Here is a 17,178-nt window from a genome sequence, read left to right on the forward strand (position 1 = left end):
CCAAGGAGGACGTTGCGTTACCCGAGCTAAAACTGGATCCCCGTTTCTATTGTCTGCTCTTTTGTAGTGATGGGAAGAAGAAAGAGCCGCTGCTCTGTAATCGGTCTGCTTTGGGCTGGCTCCCTGGCTTTTAGGAGCAACTGGGATAATGCAACATCGCTTTCATGTGGCAAGAGCAGCTTATAAACAATACTATTACACTGATACACCGCCGAAATTAAAGCTCTGCTCTGAATCCCAGTTGCTCCCAAGAGGCAGCCTGCTTTGCCTCGGACTTTGTATCTTCTCCAAAAGTCTGTAAATACAGTGAACATACTGGAGTTCTTTCTAAATAAGCACTTGTGAAATTTAATTACTCCAAAAAATAGTGCCTATTTCTGAAAAGAAGAGCAATCCTTTCCAGCTTTTGCTAGTCCTCTTTTAGCAAATACTCTGCATTTCTTGTTTCACTGATGTGAGTGTGCAAAATCAGTTACAGCAGAGTAGCTCCAGATCCCAATTCACCCAAAAACCTGAACACCTTCTTTTCAATGATGCTTCTTCATAGCTTTATTTTACTTTTTTTTTTTGTCCAAAATCAAAGATTTTTTTTTCCCTCTCTCTGTAAAAATTGGGATTCTGAGCTCACCCATACAGACAGATTGAGACGAAAGCCTCCAGAGTAGATTAACTCAGCCAGAAATGATCTCAGCTGTGAAACATCACAAGGGGCAGTCACATTCTCAGCAGTTTCAAAATAGAGGTTTGGGTTTGTTGTTGTTGTGGGTTTTTTTTCTTTTTTTAATTAAATGGGATGCTATCTCTCTGCCTTTTGTGTTTTATCTGGAATAAACACCCTGGTACTGAAAGAAAACATGGTTTTGCTTTCCTAACTCCAATTTCTCTTTTTCACCACCTTCCTGAGAACCTCTTCGCGGTTTCTCAAGCCGCCTTCTACACTGCATTAAGAGACCATCTCTGCAAATAACATGGTTTAAAACCTGGGGAACTCTGCAATAAGACAAGGACTCATTTCACCACCCAAGTGACCCAAACCCAGGCTCAGCACCTCTCAGCTTAGATCATCTCCTGGGCAGCTCGGATGGGATGAGCCAGGAGGCCACCATGCCTGTGAAACAAGTGCCAGGTTTATTGTGGCTCTTCTCTAGGGACAAATGCCAGCCAGGTCAAACCCCGCGGAGACGCTCAGGACCTGCAGAAGCAGCTGGTACCATGCCAACAGGAGGATGCTCTTCTCCTCTCCAATTTTTCCCCCTGATGCTGTTTTCAGGGAGGTCAGAGACTGCTGCTCCCCAAAAAGGTGAAAAACCAAAGCTGCAGAATACATTTGACCCAAAGATCTACCATAACCCAAACTCCTCCAGCCTTTAGACCTCACAGTTTAAATAAATACCTTCTTAACTCTATTTTTTAAAAAATTTTTTTTCCTTTACATATATTTTCAAAGCAAGCCCCCCAAAATTGCCACGTTCAACATGCCAAGCAATTTCTTCCAAAGCCCTTTCCCTCCCATCCCTTCCCAGCTGACCCAGCTGCGGGATGCTCTTGCTCTCCTCCTGCTTCCCCTTCAGCCACCCAACCATCATTAACCAAGGACCATTTCCTTCTGCAACAATTGTCTGCCAACAAGTGTCTTTTGCCATGACCCGAAGGCGTCCTTCGGCGCTTCTCCCACCCCGCACATAAGGTCTGTCCCACCTTTCTTTCATCATTCTTCATATAATTTGAGGTACCCCAGCTCAGCTGAAACTGCACGGTCCCATCACGAGCAGAATGAAACCTACTTTCCTATAGATCTGCTGCTCAAAATATTCACACCCACGCATGTTTGTGTTCCCCGATAGTAGGTGGCAAGCGTGTGACGCTGCTTGTTTTTAGCAGGATATTAATAGATCCCTCTCACTGGCCAAGCAGCTCGCCTAGATAAAAAACTTTATTGCTAATTTCCTAATCAGGCAGGCGCTTAATTGCAAGATGTCTCTGAGTCAAAGAAGGGGAGGGCTGCAGACAAACAAACAGCAAAAAAAAAAAAAAAAATCTGGATTTTTTTTTTTTAGGAAATCAAGCTAAAAAAAGAAATCTCCCCCAAACAATCAAACAAAAAATAAATCACAAATAAGCCAGGCAGCCAAAAGATAAATCCATCAGGATTTTTAGTGTGTTAGGCACAGGAGCTCATTCCTTTTGGTGCAAGGAGATGCTGTGCCCTGTGGTTCCTTCTGGGGAGGGGCTGGAGCCCACGGATGCTCCCGGGGGGGCACGGCGATGCCTCCCTCCTCCCGCATCCCAGATATAGCGCGGTCCCCACAGGCTGCGAGCAGATGGTTACCAAGCTGACAGGTTGCAAACAGCTCCGTAGAGCCCATGGAGGAACCAGATATTGTCTCCATGCCTTTAGTTTTAGAAACAAAAGATGTCTCCCCGCCCAAAAAGTTTGCTGCGGGACCCTGCTGCTTCCCCTATTTTTGGATTTCTTTTTAAATGCACTTCAATCCAGCTCACACCGCTTAGGGCTGAAGTCTATACAACCCTCCGGACTGCCTGCACATAACTTTTTCCACTCCGAGAAGGGAAAATGGATTTTTTTTTCATCTGATTCTCCTCTCTGTAGCTGGAAGGAGAAGGTAAGGACAGCCGTGGTGCACGGCACAACATCAACCCAGCTTTTCCAGTGACCTGCAGGCACTCCCTTCCCTGCAAAAAGTTTCTTCCCTGGACTTCTTCCCTCAAACTTACAAACGCCATGAACTCGGGGCAACCCAGAGAAGCTCCTTCCCAGCATCCCTATTCTATGATTCTGTGAGCCCTGCCATTTATTTTTAGGAGCCCCAAGGGCTTGAGAACAGCCCTGGACCCCAGCCCTAAGTCCCTGGGACAGCAGTGACACCGCAGGGTGCCAGGCAGGGACCCAAATCACCTTTCAGGGTGGGGCTATTTTTTAAAATCATCCTTCGGTAGGCCAAATTTGATGCCCCCCCACACACACCTACCGGGATGCAAAGCGCAGCTAAACTGCGGGACTCTGGCTTCTTTGGCTTCCCCGCCGGCTTCAGCTCTGCAACTTGACCCTCGCCGAAACATATGGTTTGCATTCTCCCCCCGCATACTTTCCGTAGACTCGCACACTTCCTTTCCCATGGGCACAAAAATCCAAGAAGCCCTTTTCTCTTTTAAGCATCGCTCTCGAAGGGAAGGAGACGGGCACAGACGCGGGGACAGTCAATGGGCCACGCCAAGGTGCTGCGGGTGCCGGTGCTCAGAGGATGCTCCAAGGGCCGGTACCAGCCACTGGTGGGATTAAGCAGCAACTTCACCCCCTCTTCTCCCTTTCCGGTATGAAAAAAGTCATCCTTTTTTTCCTGTCAGGCAGTTTTCATCTAATTTTCTGCTTCATCCAGCAGCCGGGCTCTTCCTTGCAAAGAGACAACAGCAGCCTAAGCATTTTTTTTTTTTTTTTCTTTTTTCAGCCCAGTGGACCAATCCAGTGGGAAAAGGTGAGAGGGATCTTTATGTAGCATTATTTCGCCCTACCGACAAGCAAGGCATCGCCTCCCCCCAGCCCACATCATGGGATGAAGTTAAAAATGCATGAGGACCCTGGTACTCGCTTCTTTTTGCTAGTGTCCTCAAAGCACCGCACTCGAGAGGAGCCTCGCAGGGCCTGGGAGAGCTGCGGGATGGATGGACAGATGGACAGATGCCCCTGGCCAAAACAGTGCAGGCTGTGATAGAAACCAGAAGCCTGCCTTTGCAGAGCATACCGAGCATTGCTGGCACGCCTGTGTACCCCACACCTTCCTCCCGGCCGATAAACGCCGTGGCAAAACACCCAGAAGTCCTCCAAACTTATACATTTTCAGCGGCATGGGACCAGCGAGCCTGAAAGTTTCTTGGAGCTGAGCACAGCATGAATTCCTCTTAGCAGGTATTATAAAACCACACTTAAAAAAAAAAAATAATTTTTGGTTTTGACCCTGCAGTTTTTTAGGCTCAGCATTACTCAAGGTTTTAGCTAGACAGATGAGGTCCTGCAGTAACCTATGGCTTTCCCTACCCTGTATCCCCCAGGATCCTCCTCCATCGGTTGGGACCCCGTCTGCAAAGCTGGCACGTGGGTTTTTCCAACCCCGGTAGGACCAGCCCCAACACGCCCCAGACTCTCGGGGCTTTTGTTGCAAACTACAAAGGAACCTGCCCAATTCGCCCCGGTTTGCATAACCAGTTTATCCCAAGCACTTGTGTTTTTTTAAAAAAAAAAAAAAACCAAAACACCACCAAACGCACACTCAACTCTTGTTAGTCACTGTTCAGCTTAAAACAAAACCCAACCCTCTTCCCAGCTTTTGGATCTCGCTTTTCCAGCTTTGGGCAGAGCTAACATATATAGAAAAAAATATAGAGATATATAACTGGGTAGCTGAAGCACCCATGACCAGGGATAGGGATTAACCACATGGCTATAACTCCTGCAATGAAAAGCTGGGATCCCTGGACTATGCCATCAGTGGATTTTAACGTGCAAAACCTCCACTTTTTCACAGTTCTATAGGCCCTGGCATCCCACACGTTGGCTTCATCACCCTATAGACCCTGGTCACCTGAGTGGCTCCATGATGCACGGCCGTGCAGCCAAATCCCCTCCTCCTGAACCAAATCCCTTCCGTGCCGAGGCTGCGGAGTCGACGAAGGTGTTTGCCGGGATGATGTGCAGCGGGCATCACACGTCCTCTGGGAAAACGTGCTGCCACAACTGAGTTGGGCATCTCCTCCGAAAGAGCAAGGGAGGACACGAGGAACCACAGACCCGGGTGGAAACGCATGGGTGGAGATGGCCAAATTGCCACACTCTTCTTCTTTCTGGCCCTGACAAGGAGCTCCTGGGCGCTGGGAACACCTTAATTCCAGCCAAATGCTGATTTTCAGCAATACCTGACCCACTCTAATGAAGATGTCCTCTGGTCAGGTCTCAGCAAGTAGAAGAGACAGGACATTTAAGCTTCTCCAAGGTAGGCTAGAGAAGAAAACCCTTCAATGAGCCCAGTCTCCAGCACAACAACCTAGACCACTGATTACTTTTAATTGCTGTGTAATTGGACTGAGGAGCCATGCTTTCATTTTAAGCATGTCTCTACATTTCACATCTGTCAAGGAAGAAAAAAAAAAAAAAACAACCACAAACCAAAAAACACACCAAAACCTTCAGAATAATATTCCAGTGCAGGAACACCCATAGCACCATTCAGCAACTGTCGAACCAGCCGTGCCAGCTGGGGAGGTGAGGGTCCCCACATCCGAGCAGCATCCCCAGCCCGTTTGGGGTAATCGGGGGTGGCGGGAGGCTGCTGGGATCCCCCCCTGGGCAGCGGCCAGCCGAAACGGGGCCATGGCCCCAGGCCAGACCACAGCAGACAGCATGGCCACATTGCAAGATCCACCCTCCTGACCAGCGCTAATTAGTAGCTTCACTTGCAGGCCCTGCAAAGCCTTCAGAGATACCCCTCCAGGTGAGGGTGGGGATGCTTGCTTGGCTCCATTTGACTACATGGATGAAAAGCAAGCATCAGACCACTTTTTGGGTTTTTTTTTTTTGGAGGGGAGTTGTTTTAAATAGCAACCACTTTCTGGCTGCTGGAAAACACCCTCCTTCTTCTGTTCTTCAAGCCAACCCAAACAGATAGAGCCTATAATGCATCTGGGTGATGGTGTAGGATGGCAAAGTCTCCACAGGGGATAACAGGCACATGGAGATCAGCTCCCACTCGCAGACCATGCAAGGGGGGAGACAAGCAGAGAGGCAAAGCCAATCAACCCAGTGGAAGGAAGCTCCATTAACCCATCTCCACAAAACCCTCAGAAGCCCTGTTCCTCCGAGCCAATTGCTCTCAGTCCTCCAACTTGTGGTCACTATCATCCAAAGGAAGAACTATAACTTCCCATGTGAGCCCACCAGAAAACTGGATGGCCAATGAAGCATGGTCTTCTGCTGAGGACCTTCTTGGTGCCTCCAACCACTGCTGGGTGGATGTGCCCACGCATGCCACTGGTCATGAATAAGCCCCAAAAACCTCACAGCCTAGAAAGTATCAAGGCCATCTGCTGACAGCAACACCGCATCCCAGGCGTGTCCCTCCTCCTGTTTAAATCCACGCCGAGGAGTTTCTGGGCTCTCTAACCTTCTGCCTAAGGAAAACTCCCACGCTATACAATGCAACACAACCCTTTTAATAGCCTCCCGCCTCCACGAGCCACCCTGGGTTTGTTTTACAACATCTTGTCCCTAATTTCCAGGCCAGCAGCGGCTCCCAGGGAGGAGAGTCACTCTGCAAAAGGGAAGACTCACACAGCAATGGCAGGCTGAAGTCTAGATGAAAAAAAACTTGCTCTCGTCTCACCTCCCTGCCCAGAGCGAGCCTCCCCCTTGCTGGAGTCCCACCATTCAACCACTACCACGTCCATCTCCACACACCTTCAATGCCCGGGGGTGAGAAGCACCCCTGTGCCTTACGGAAGCGTTCCCCACACTCCAGCCCTCTCACGCGCATTTTACCTGCACCCAACAGCCACTCAGTTCAGTACATCGAGGTGTGCTAAGCCCATCCATAGAGAAAGCCAAAGCATCCAAAACGATACCCCACCTGTGTGCAGCAACATCAATACCAAGAGCATTTCTCCACCTCTACAGAAGTCCGGGGGAGTTTTGGGGAGTCACTTCCCCACTCTCTAGCATGCCGTGATATCCAGTAGAGGATGCTGCCTGTGGCATTGCTCTCACAGAGCTCCAGAGTTCACCTGGGCATCTGCCCTCAGAGGTCCTTGCCTCTCCTCCTGCGCTGGCCTCCGCTTGAGAGAAAGGCAGATGGATCTAATACGCATTAAACATCTCAAAATGAGATTTTCCACGCTCTTTCAAAGGGAAACAATCCCTCAGCTTTCACGCTCGGTGCAGGCTTGTGAAGGAGGGGAGCTGGGGGGCAGAAAAGGTTCCTCGTGGGACCATTACAGAAACCACACCGGCAGGACCCCCCAGAAGCACGAGAGATGCCGCGATCCAACTCACAGCCCTGGGTATTCAGGCAGGGAAGGAATTGCTCATGGTGCAAACAAGCCCCTTCCCTCCTCCTGGCTTTTATGGGAATAAAAGGGGTAGAGAAGCGAGGGCAGCTATGCTATATGTTTGTCTATATACATGTTTTATGGGCTGCTGCTGATCAGACTTATGGGGCAAAGGGATGGAGGTGGACAAGGAGACCCCCAGAGATGCTCTTGCAAGCTTACATAGGTCTTCTTCCCTACCTGAAGGGACTGGGAATGCAATGTGATATGCCTCCTGAGAAATATTTCGCCTACATAAATCCAGCTCCAGGAGAAAGCCTCATCTCATGGTCACAGCCCAATCTGGGGACTCCTGTGCCGCCACCACTCCTGCCATCTCCATGCATGTGTCCCAGACGGCTCCACAGCCACCCCCAGGGCTTGGGACCTCGTAATTCCTCCTCCTCACAGCAAAAAGTGAGGTCAGCAACATATTAGCTGGAAAGGGGATATTTCCCACCACCTAAACGAGCATTTGCCCATCGAACCCCTCCAGAGAAGGGCTGAGGGCTGAAGCAGGAGGAGGGAAGACACAGTGGCCTCCACGGATGCTGCAAGCAGGGCAAGGGACCTGGAAGAGCCTGGACCAGCAGGCTGAGGAAAGATGGGAAGCAGAGCCCACATCAAAGACAAACCCACTTTTTTTAAGACACCCTGCCTGCTGCTGAGCAGCGCGCAGGCACGCAGTTTGCTTTGCTTGTATGATTTCTCCTTTCCCCACCCGAATTTCTCCATGGAGCCCAACACTGAGAAACACAGGGAACCAAACTTGCCACCACGGTCCTTTTACCAGATTTACCCCAAGGTATGCTCCCAACCACCAAGACTTTGGGGTAAGGCTTGCAGCTTCTACAGCCCCCCAAGTTACACCAGGTAGCAGCACCTGGACCCCCAGTTTGGGGATGAGGACAAGGACCCACCGCCCTGGGCATTTCACTATGAACCTAACCCTGACGTAACATCCCAATGGGGCTGGGGGAGCTGGCTGCAATGGGGAACAGTCCCCCCAAAAGCTGAGTTGAGCCAGCAGGTCTGGGAGAAGCCACCAAAGGAGCGGAGGAGACCCAAGCGGGGCCATGCTGGGCTGCAGCGGGGAGGGACTCACAGGAGATGAAAGGCAGCGTGCAGGACACGCCGGAGCAAGCCCCGTGCTAAATAATTCCTGCTTCCCTTCCCTTTCCTCGTTTTCCTTTCCCAGACTGGCTCCTGTTTGATCTGGGGGTTCGCTCTGCCTCCAAAAAGCTGGTGCAACCCAGAGGTGCCTTGCTATGACCCACCAAGCCACCCCAAGCCCATTAAAAAAAGAAAAAAAAAAGTATATATATATATATATACACACACATATATATATATCAGACCCTACAAGAAAAACCAAATAGCAAAAGGGAAAAAAAAAAAAAAAAAAAAATCCCCTAAAAATCCAAGCTCAGCAAACATGTGGCTGCTCCCAGCCCAGCCTGGTGGTTTTGGGGAGGAGAGGGGCTGGGGAACGGGGCGGAGACGGCAGCTCTTCCCCTCCACCAAGGAGCAGGTCTGGGGTTGCCAGCCCAGCGCATTCCTGCGCCGTGAGTCAGGCCTCCGAAAAACCAGGAGGGTTCAAAAATAATATTCCGCGCAGTCGGGATGCTTTGCTTGCCTTCTGGTTCCCCAGCCTCCCCCGTGCAAGCAGCCCCTGTTTTTAGCACTTTGTTCCCCAATGGGACCAAAACTGATTTAAACCAAAACCCAGGCAGGACCCTCAAGAACGACATCACCCTGGGACCCCAGTGTGAAGCTAAAAGGAAACCCAGGCTCCAAAACTGCCTCGGCAGTAAAAATTCAAGTGTCGGCCAAGCCCGCAGGGACAGCAAGAGGGAGGATTTGGGGAGTGTTGGGGAGGGTGCTGCATCCAGCCAGGGGCCTCCAGGCTCCCACCAAGAGAGGTCCCTGGGAGGGTGGGTGTGAAACCAGACCTCAGAGCAGCCTCATGGGGCTTTCTGCCTCTCCCAAGTCAAAGCTCTGCATTTCCCAACTCCACTGCAGATCATTCAGGATTTTTTTTTTTTTTTTTTTCTTCTTCTTCTCCAGTGCTCCAGCCTGACGTGAGGAATCGCATCTCTCAAAAGCTACCGGTTCACCCCTCCTGGGGCACAGCAATGGCTCTGGTTTGGGGGGAAAGCACTGTACACAACGTCTCCTTTAGGTCCCGAGCTCTGGCAGAGCCAGGGGAGGATCACCTGAGCTCCCTTCAGCCCGGGACAAACAGGAGGAATGAGTCTTCGTGCCAGCAGACATGGACCCCCCCTGCCCCGTAGCATCCAAAAGGCCAGGGCTGTGTCAGCTCGGTGCCACCACGCTCTGACTCACGAGCAGGGGTGGTTTGCACAATACAACTGATTACAGCAAAATTACAGCTTCGCCTATTAAGGAAAACCAAAAATCAGAGGCAATGGGCCTTAAAATGCCACAGCAGGGCTAGTGGCAGCCAGCGACGGGCTCGGGCATCCCTTGGACCCGGCTTCATCTCCTTGCTTCTCAAATGATGGCAGGAGGGGGCATAGGGAATGGGCTTGTGATTTATACACCCCCTTCCTCCCTCCCTTGCTCCAGCAAATGTTTTCGCTCACATTAGCATCGCTGAAGCCAGGGGGATATAAGTGAATAGGAAACAGCAGGAACCTGTGGCTTTATGGCACCGACATCTGCTGTAATGAACCCCTCGCAGACTCCATCCAGCCCCTTCCATCCTCATCTTGCAGCCTCCCCAGCACCGGGCTGTGAGCCTGGCTTTTACCCAGCAAAGCTCAGCTTCTGCCCAGAAAAGCCCAGCTCACGAACTCTCCCAATAACCTATGGGGCTGGCAGGCTGGTCCCACCGGCCCCAAACACGCTGGGAAGATGAAGCCCCAGGGCTGAGGACTTGAAAGCGTTGCTGCTAGAAATGAAAGTAAAACCAAGCTCCCTGCATCATCTTGGCTTGCTTAACTGACCCAAAAATACAGATTTTTTTTTTTTTTTTTTTAATTGCTGAATGGCTAGGACAGGAATGGAAAGGGAGCCAGCATGCACAGCGACAAAAAGACCCACGGGACTTCACACAGGAGAGGAGATGAGGGACAACCAGACTCTCCAAGCTGCTTATTGGGTCAGCAGTGGTGCACTCTTGATTTCTTAAACAGAGAAAATGCAATCTAGATTTCTCCCCTATCTCCCAGCTATCACTTCCAAGAGATTCTACCTTCTATATCCTTTTTTTTCTTGTTTTATTATTTCATTCTGCCACTATCATGCACAGAGAGCACCCACTTCTAAAGAGAGAGAGGGCTCCACAAACAAGAAACTAAAGGAGCAGGAGACAAAAAGCCAGAGGAGATCCTTCTACACACAACGAGCAAGCCCCCACCTCCTGCAAGGGCTTTGGTGACGAGCAACAGGTTTTGGAGCATCTCTCCCCCCGGCATCTGCTCACGAGGACAGCAGCAGGCAGGCAGCCACCGATGTGGGGACGCCGCTGGGGAACAGTAGTGCCGATATCCCCCTTATCTCCCTCCGTCCATCCCTCCCCAGGTGTTTTCCTGACGATGGAAGGACAGCTCTTCACCAGGATGGCAGCATCACGCTGTCTGCAAACACCCTTGTCAGCTATGCCCCCCCACTCCAGCGTCACCCTCTGGTTTCGACAACCTCCACGCAGCCGGTCTTGCAGGGAAAAGCCCTCAAACAAGCTCAGAACCCACACACCAAGTTGTTTTCCTACTGACAGCAGCACAGGCAATCGGAACGAAGCACGGTGAGCAGCTTGGCAGGCAAAGTGGGGGGGACACAGTGGGATCTGGGGGTTCTCCCAGCAGCAATCCTGGGGACAAGTGGGCCAAGTGCTCCTGGGTTTCAAATCCCAATCCAAACCAACACTTCTCCCCGCTCCACACTGCAAAACCCAACACAAACAATAAACATTCTCTGTTATTAATAAAGAAAATTGTTTTCTGGGTGATGTCTCTCACCCCCTCCTTAAAACCAGGCAAAGATGGGGAAGGGAGTGGATTATCGCCAGGACTAAGCACCCATCTCAGCTCCCTCCTCCACATCAGCACATTTAATCTCTGCACAACACTCCTGGAGAAACACTAATTACAGCTCTAAAGTTAAAAACTTTGCACGCGCTTACATATATGCCAGACTAACCATGTGCCTTTAGAGAGCTCCCTAGACTCAAACTGATCCAGCTTGGTCAGGTTTTAACTTGTTTTTTTGGATTTTTTTTTTTTTTTCTTCTTCATTCCCTCCCTCCTGCCCAGTTTTATTTCAACCCCTGCATGAACTTGGAGCATGCCAAAATAAAGAGCACCACACAGGACAGAGCCAGGCATGGGGCAGGGGGGTCATGCTCCACCAACCCAGCCGACATGCCCTCACATCCCCACAGCATCCCCAGGCTGCTCAGCCACAGCTAAACCCTGACCCATGGCAGCCTGGCTAATCCAGGCTTCCCAAGCCCCTGCCATCCACAGCATCCCACGCCATGCCGAGCCTCCAGGTCCCTTACACCACTTGCCAGCTCTCAAAGCTCTCCCTTTCCAGCAAAAAGAGAGTTTCTTCTGGCTGGAGGATGCTGCTGCAGCAACGTCCAGGTCACTGAATAAGTCAATAGTGCCATTTCTGTTTTCCATTTGCCGAAACACACCAAGATCTCTGTCTGGCAGAGGCAGAAAAAAATATTAATCTAATTAAATTCCCTCCCCAAAGTTCCTCGTCACCTTAATTACGCTTCAGAAAAGAAGGCTTGGTTCATTTTCCTAGAAAATCAGCTTGTCAGGAGATGCTTTTAACTACTAAGAAGACCGATCTGTACCGTGCGAAGCTTTGCAACGTGTCCTCAAACCCTCGCCAGAAGCTGCGGGAAGGGAGCGATGGGCTCTCCTTCCGAGTTCCCACAGGGATGATGACCTTGCCCGTCACCGGAGCCCTGACGGTTACCGGTTATGGTCTCTTCCAAAGCTCTAAAAGCTATTAAACTTTATAGGTCTCCACTTCTGAGCTCTACATTGGAGGACATCTTTTTATACCTGGAGGATAAACACCGGCACCTCTGCTTTGCCACCGCCGGAGGATGACAAAGGATAAAGTCCTGAGATGCAGAGGATGTTCATGAGTTGCGGGGGGCGGGTAGGAAATATAGTGGAAAGGCTGAATTTGATCACAGGAGTCCTAACGAGAGAGGACAGCAAGAGAGACGCGCCTGTGTTTATCGTCTGTGGCAGGGATTACCAACGGAAGGGCTGGATTTAAGTGCATCTCAATCACAAGATTGGGTTGCGCACAGGAAACTTTGAAGAGCCATAGGAAAAGACCACTTAGCTGCCCGGCCATCAACAGCTCAGTTTATGGAAAAAAAAAAAAAAGAGCAGATAAACCCCGCAAAAATATCCAGGCTGAATAATTACTTATCTGACCCGCTGGGGAAAATCACAGCCGGCGACACTACAAACAGGGTTGGGTTTGTTTTGCTTTTTTCCCAAGGAATGAATAAATAAATAGAGAGAGATATTTATAAAATAGCAGGAAGCGACGGGGCGGGCGGGGAACGGCGCTGCCAACCCGTATCCCCCGGAGCATCCCCCGGAGCATCCCCCGGAGCATCCCCCCGCCTAAACCTGCGCTCCCCTACGCACCTCTTAACCTTCATATTAAAGAAAAAAGAAACTGTAACAAACGCCACAAGGTTGGGAGGCAAACTGCCCCCGAAAAAGGAAGTAAACCGCAGCGAACTTTTTTTTGGGGGGGAGATGCTGCCCACCGACTCCCCCCACACGCACACCCTGAAAAACTTCAGCCCCCCTGCCCGGCCCTCCTCTTACCTGCGGCGGCCAGCGCCCGGAGGAGCAGGAGGATGAGGAGGCTGGGGAGGGCGGCGGGGCGGCGGGGCCCGGGCGGCGGCATGGCGGCGGGGCCGGCAGCGGAGCGGAGCGGTGCGGAGCGGAGCCGAGCTGCCTGCCCGCCCGCCTCGCCACACTGCCGGGCTGCCCGGCGCCGAGCGGGGCGGGACCCGGCGGGGCGGGCCGGGGGAGGCACCGCCCCGCCTCTGCCGTGAGCCGCTCCCGGCCGCAGCCACCCCCTCCCCAAACATCAGCAGCATCAGCATCATCCCCTCCTACTCCCACCCCCTGGGGGATAAAGCCGAGGCGGGAGAGGGGCTGCGGGGTGGCGGTGGGAAAGCCGCGGTGGTGAAATAGCGACCGGGGGAGCTTGTCGTGCAGTGCGGACGTGCGGGCACAAGGGGGACCCCGCAACGCGCTCGGCGCTGGGTCCCCCGACCCCTCCCCAGCGGGCCCGTTCTCTCCTCCCCCCCCCCCCACCGCTTTCGGGGAGAAACACGCCGGCAAAAAAAAAAAAATCATTTAAAGCGCAAAGCGACGTGTCCTTTTGCCGCTAAAGACGTTCGTGGCACACGAACGCGTAATGGACTTTTACACCCGCCTTCCCAAGCACGGGGAGTGAAACCCAGGCTGCAAAACGTACCCGCAGAAGCGTAAGAATCCCAGACGCGCACACAAAAAATTTTAAAATCACACATTGCGTGGAGGTATCCTGTAACTACTCCTCAATATCCGTACATCTCCCTTCTTGCAAAGAATTGAAAGCAAACTTACAGGTTTGCAAACCTGGAGTGGTGAGGCTGCAGGCTTTTTTTCCACGTGAAAGTCAGTCCCCAGGCTGGGTTTGAACCTCACTCTGGCTGAGGTCACCAGTGCCCAGGAGAAGAGGCAACCCCAAACTTAGCAAAGTTGCATACGATAGAGCAGAGCTGCTCCCCATGCAGGGTGACAAAGTGCTGGGAGACAACAAGAACCCCTCTTTTCCGCTAAAGGAGAAATGGTTAAACTAGCATGGGAACTGCTAACTACTTTTAATTGTTGGCAGCTGCTGGCTCCTCCAGGGTAGGGCAGTGGGGGCGAAGTGGAAACACGGATGGGATGGAGAAGCAGGGGGTTGACTTCTGCTGGTGAACTGGGGTGTCACAGACCACAGGGTTCTGCCTGGGGATGCGGAAACACCAGGGCTGGCCTTTGCACTTGGGATGGGCTTTTGGGGGCATTACCCCAAAATAAAAACCCGCACTTGGAAATCTTTCAGAGCTGTGATGAGTTCTCTGTGCTGACTGGTTGCCTTCTCCCACCTTGCTGCCCCTTGGCCAGCCCCGCGGGTACCCCAGCCAGATCCCAAAACAGCGGGTACCTGTGCCACGCGGCTCAGGCCACCAGCACATTGCCAGCGATCCAGCTGCCTTCAGTGCTACCTCCAGCATCCCACACCCGGCTGCGCTTCAGCCTGTATTTACAGAGCAGTGGGACGTGCCGGAAAAGAGTGGAAAAAAAAATCTGATTTCCAGTTGCTGTGGGGGGCGCGAAGCTGTAAGAGAAAAGCCTGAGCGGGCAGCGAGGGGGAGAGACGCACCTGATGCAAAGCCAGTAGTGCCAGTGTTGGAGAGGGGCTGGGGGTGAGAGCTCTGGGAAAATGAATGAGAAAAAAAGGCTATTTTCCAGCTGGATCAGGCCACAAGTGCAGCTCACATCAGCACTTGGCTCTGGCCCCACATGCAGCCCCAAATCCTGGGCATTTGCACCAGAGGTCAGTGACCATTTGTGCAAGAGGGGGCTCTGTGCCTGGGCGGGTGTTTATTCTTTCATTAAATAACACCGATGGCACTTGAGCATGTGTGTAAAGCACTTCAAGAGGCTTGAAGAGAGGCTGGGTACCTGTGCAGGTCTTGGTATTAATGGGTGGAGGAGCCGGCGGGCATTCTAAACACCTGCTTTTGGAAGCAGAGTACGCCTTCTGTACAGATTTTTTTTTTTGGTAGAAATGAGTGAGAACATGTGGGTTAAATCAGGTGGCATTCAAGTCACTGCCTGGTATTCAAAATATGAATTAAAGCAATGCAAATTAATGGTTAGCCCTACCACTATTTTGCAATTCTAGAAAAATATGACATGACAAACTATCATTAAGGCTAAAGGGCTGTTTTTCCTCCCAGGTGTTTACATATTACCCCTCGTTTTCCTCTAATGGCCTTGCTGTGTGCACAGGTCAATCAAATCCCCGGTGCAGCAGCTGATGGGGAGGTGTGACGAGTTGCACAGGCCTCAGCTGCCCAGGTGCAGCAGGACTGGTAGGACATGTCCCTTGTCACCAGCCCCAGAGGGACAGCGGGTGCTGGTGCCAGATGAAGCCAAGGGGAAGCAGACGGCACACGGGAAAGTGGGACAGCACCCAGCATCAGATTTTTGGCATTCAGGGATGCAGGAGGACCAGAAGTCCACATCCCACCAGTGACACAGGTGGCATCTGCACCGGGACCCTCCAGCCTCTCTGGTGCATGTCTCAGGTTGGGCATTTGCGTCTCTAGCATAGCCGGGAGTGGAGTGCATTAAAGTGTTAACAAAAGATGGCAATCAAATAAATAATAAACAGAGGAAACTCCCAAAGCATCATCAGGAGGTGAGACAAAGACTGATTTGTTCAGATTTCGAGGTCACAGTGCCCTTCAGCCGCGATGGCGTTGGCATGGGAGGGGTGGGCAGCTCTTCCCACTCAACTTTTGGAGGCTTCTTTATTTCTTAGGTGGGCTGAGACATCTTCTAAAAGTGCCTTTTTCTTTCAGAGGGTGACCACGCTCCTCACTAAACATCTCAGCTATGTGGGATAAGGCTCGGCACTGAGATGTCAACAACTTTATGATATTAAAAATTTTCTATTGGGGGGAAAAAGGATGATTATTTCTTTATTTATTTTAAAGAGCATTTTCTTTAAAGCCCCCACAGGTTGTCTGGAAGGGCTGCAGGCAGCTAAACACAGCAGATAGCTGGAGGTGCTTATCTATCTGGGGGCTCGTAGGTCTTCAAGACAATTTGCTTAGCGTTATCCATAACGATGCTATGGGGCCAAACGGTCCTGCCAGCCTCATTAGGCATTAGGAAGGAGAGAGCGTCTGAAGACACGCACACTGGGGAAGAAGAGGGGATACACAGCAAAACTACAGGAAACATGAAGCTGAAAAAGCCATGGCTGTACAGTTTTGTTTTGCCTGGGATGCTGCAGCCTGGATGCCCTGACATCCTCTCTCCGCACAGCACCAGGGGCCAAAGGTAGAAAATTGCTGGTTTCCAGCTTGGGGAGACCAGCCTCTGCTACCGCAGGGGGCTCAGCCAGCCCCAGCCACATCTCCTCTCGCTCCCCAAACAGCTGCTTCCCTCCTCCGGGAACCCAGCCCAGCTGCTGTCCCTCTGCTTTTTTCAAAAGGGGATTTTTCTAGGGAGCTGCTTGTTACCAAGAGAGCCCCAGCATGAAGTAAACACTGAGTCTAGCAGTGCCTTTTTTTTTTTTTGCCTTTTTTTTTTTTTTTCCCCCTGCTACTGACAGTTTCCTCACCAGCATGCCTTTGGTGCACTGAAGGAGGCTGCAGAAATCACCACTGATGGACCTGCTGCAAAGATGCTGTTTACCACTGCGGAGAAGTCCCAGCCTCTCTCTGTAAAGGACGGGGAATCTGCATCTCCGCGTAACATGGCAGAAAAAAAGGGGTGGAGGAGGACAGGGCAGGTTTTCCTGCAAAACAGGTGGACCAGGGTATTTTGCTGGGTAGGTAGTTGCTGGTGGGCACGTGGATGGAGCCAGCCCGTCCTCTCAGTTGGCTCCCACCAGCCTCTCTGCTCATTTTGCTCCGTGAGCAGCTCTGTGGGGATGCTCAGAGGCAGCAACGTCCTGGGTGCTTGATGCACCATCAAACCCTCAATGAAGGGCTTTCTCAGAAACGCCCATCAGCAACTCCCGTGCTGTCTGAGGATGAAACACCCAGCACTGACCCTTCCTTCTCCTGCTCCATGGGCTCCCCCACCCCATGCTGGGACCTGTGGTCCCTGGGTTACCCCCGCTTTGACTGTCCTCCTGCCCCTCACCTCTGCTTCTATGCTGCACATCCCATGCTCGGGCTGGCAGGGGCTCCTGAAGGAGCTGAGCAATGTGCGGGAGAAGATGTAGCATCTTCATGGAAGCCGAGGATGGAGGAGACCCAGTGGATGAGCAAGATGTAATACATGCCCAGTATCT

General features: G+C 51.7%; 1 protein-coding gene across 1 annotated transcript in view; it reads right to left on the reverse strand.

Annotated features, from left to right (window-relative positions):
• Positions 1–13,011, reverse strand: part of UNC5B (unc-5 netrin receptor B) — a 51,179-nt gene extending 38,168 nt beyond the window's left edge. The window contains exon 1 of the mRNA XM_065639506.1: positions 12,930–13,011. Coding sequence (XP_065495578.1) covers positions 12,930–13,011 — 82 coding nt within the window. The remainder of the gene's footprint in view (positions 1–12,929) is intronic.
• Between the last annotated feature and the right edge of the window lie 4,167 nt (positions 13,012–17,178).

Source organism: Caloenas nicobarica, chromosome 7 (genome assembly GCF_036013445.1).
Source record: "Caloenas nicobarica isolate bCalNic1 chromosome 7, bCalNic1.hap1, whole genome shotgun sequence".
In the NCBI taxonomy this organism is placed as follows: domain Eukaryota; kingdom Metazoa; phylum Chordata; class Aves; order Columbiformes; family Columbidae; genus Caloenas; species Caloenas nicobarica.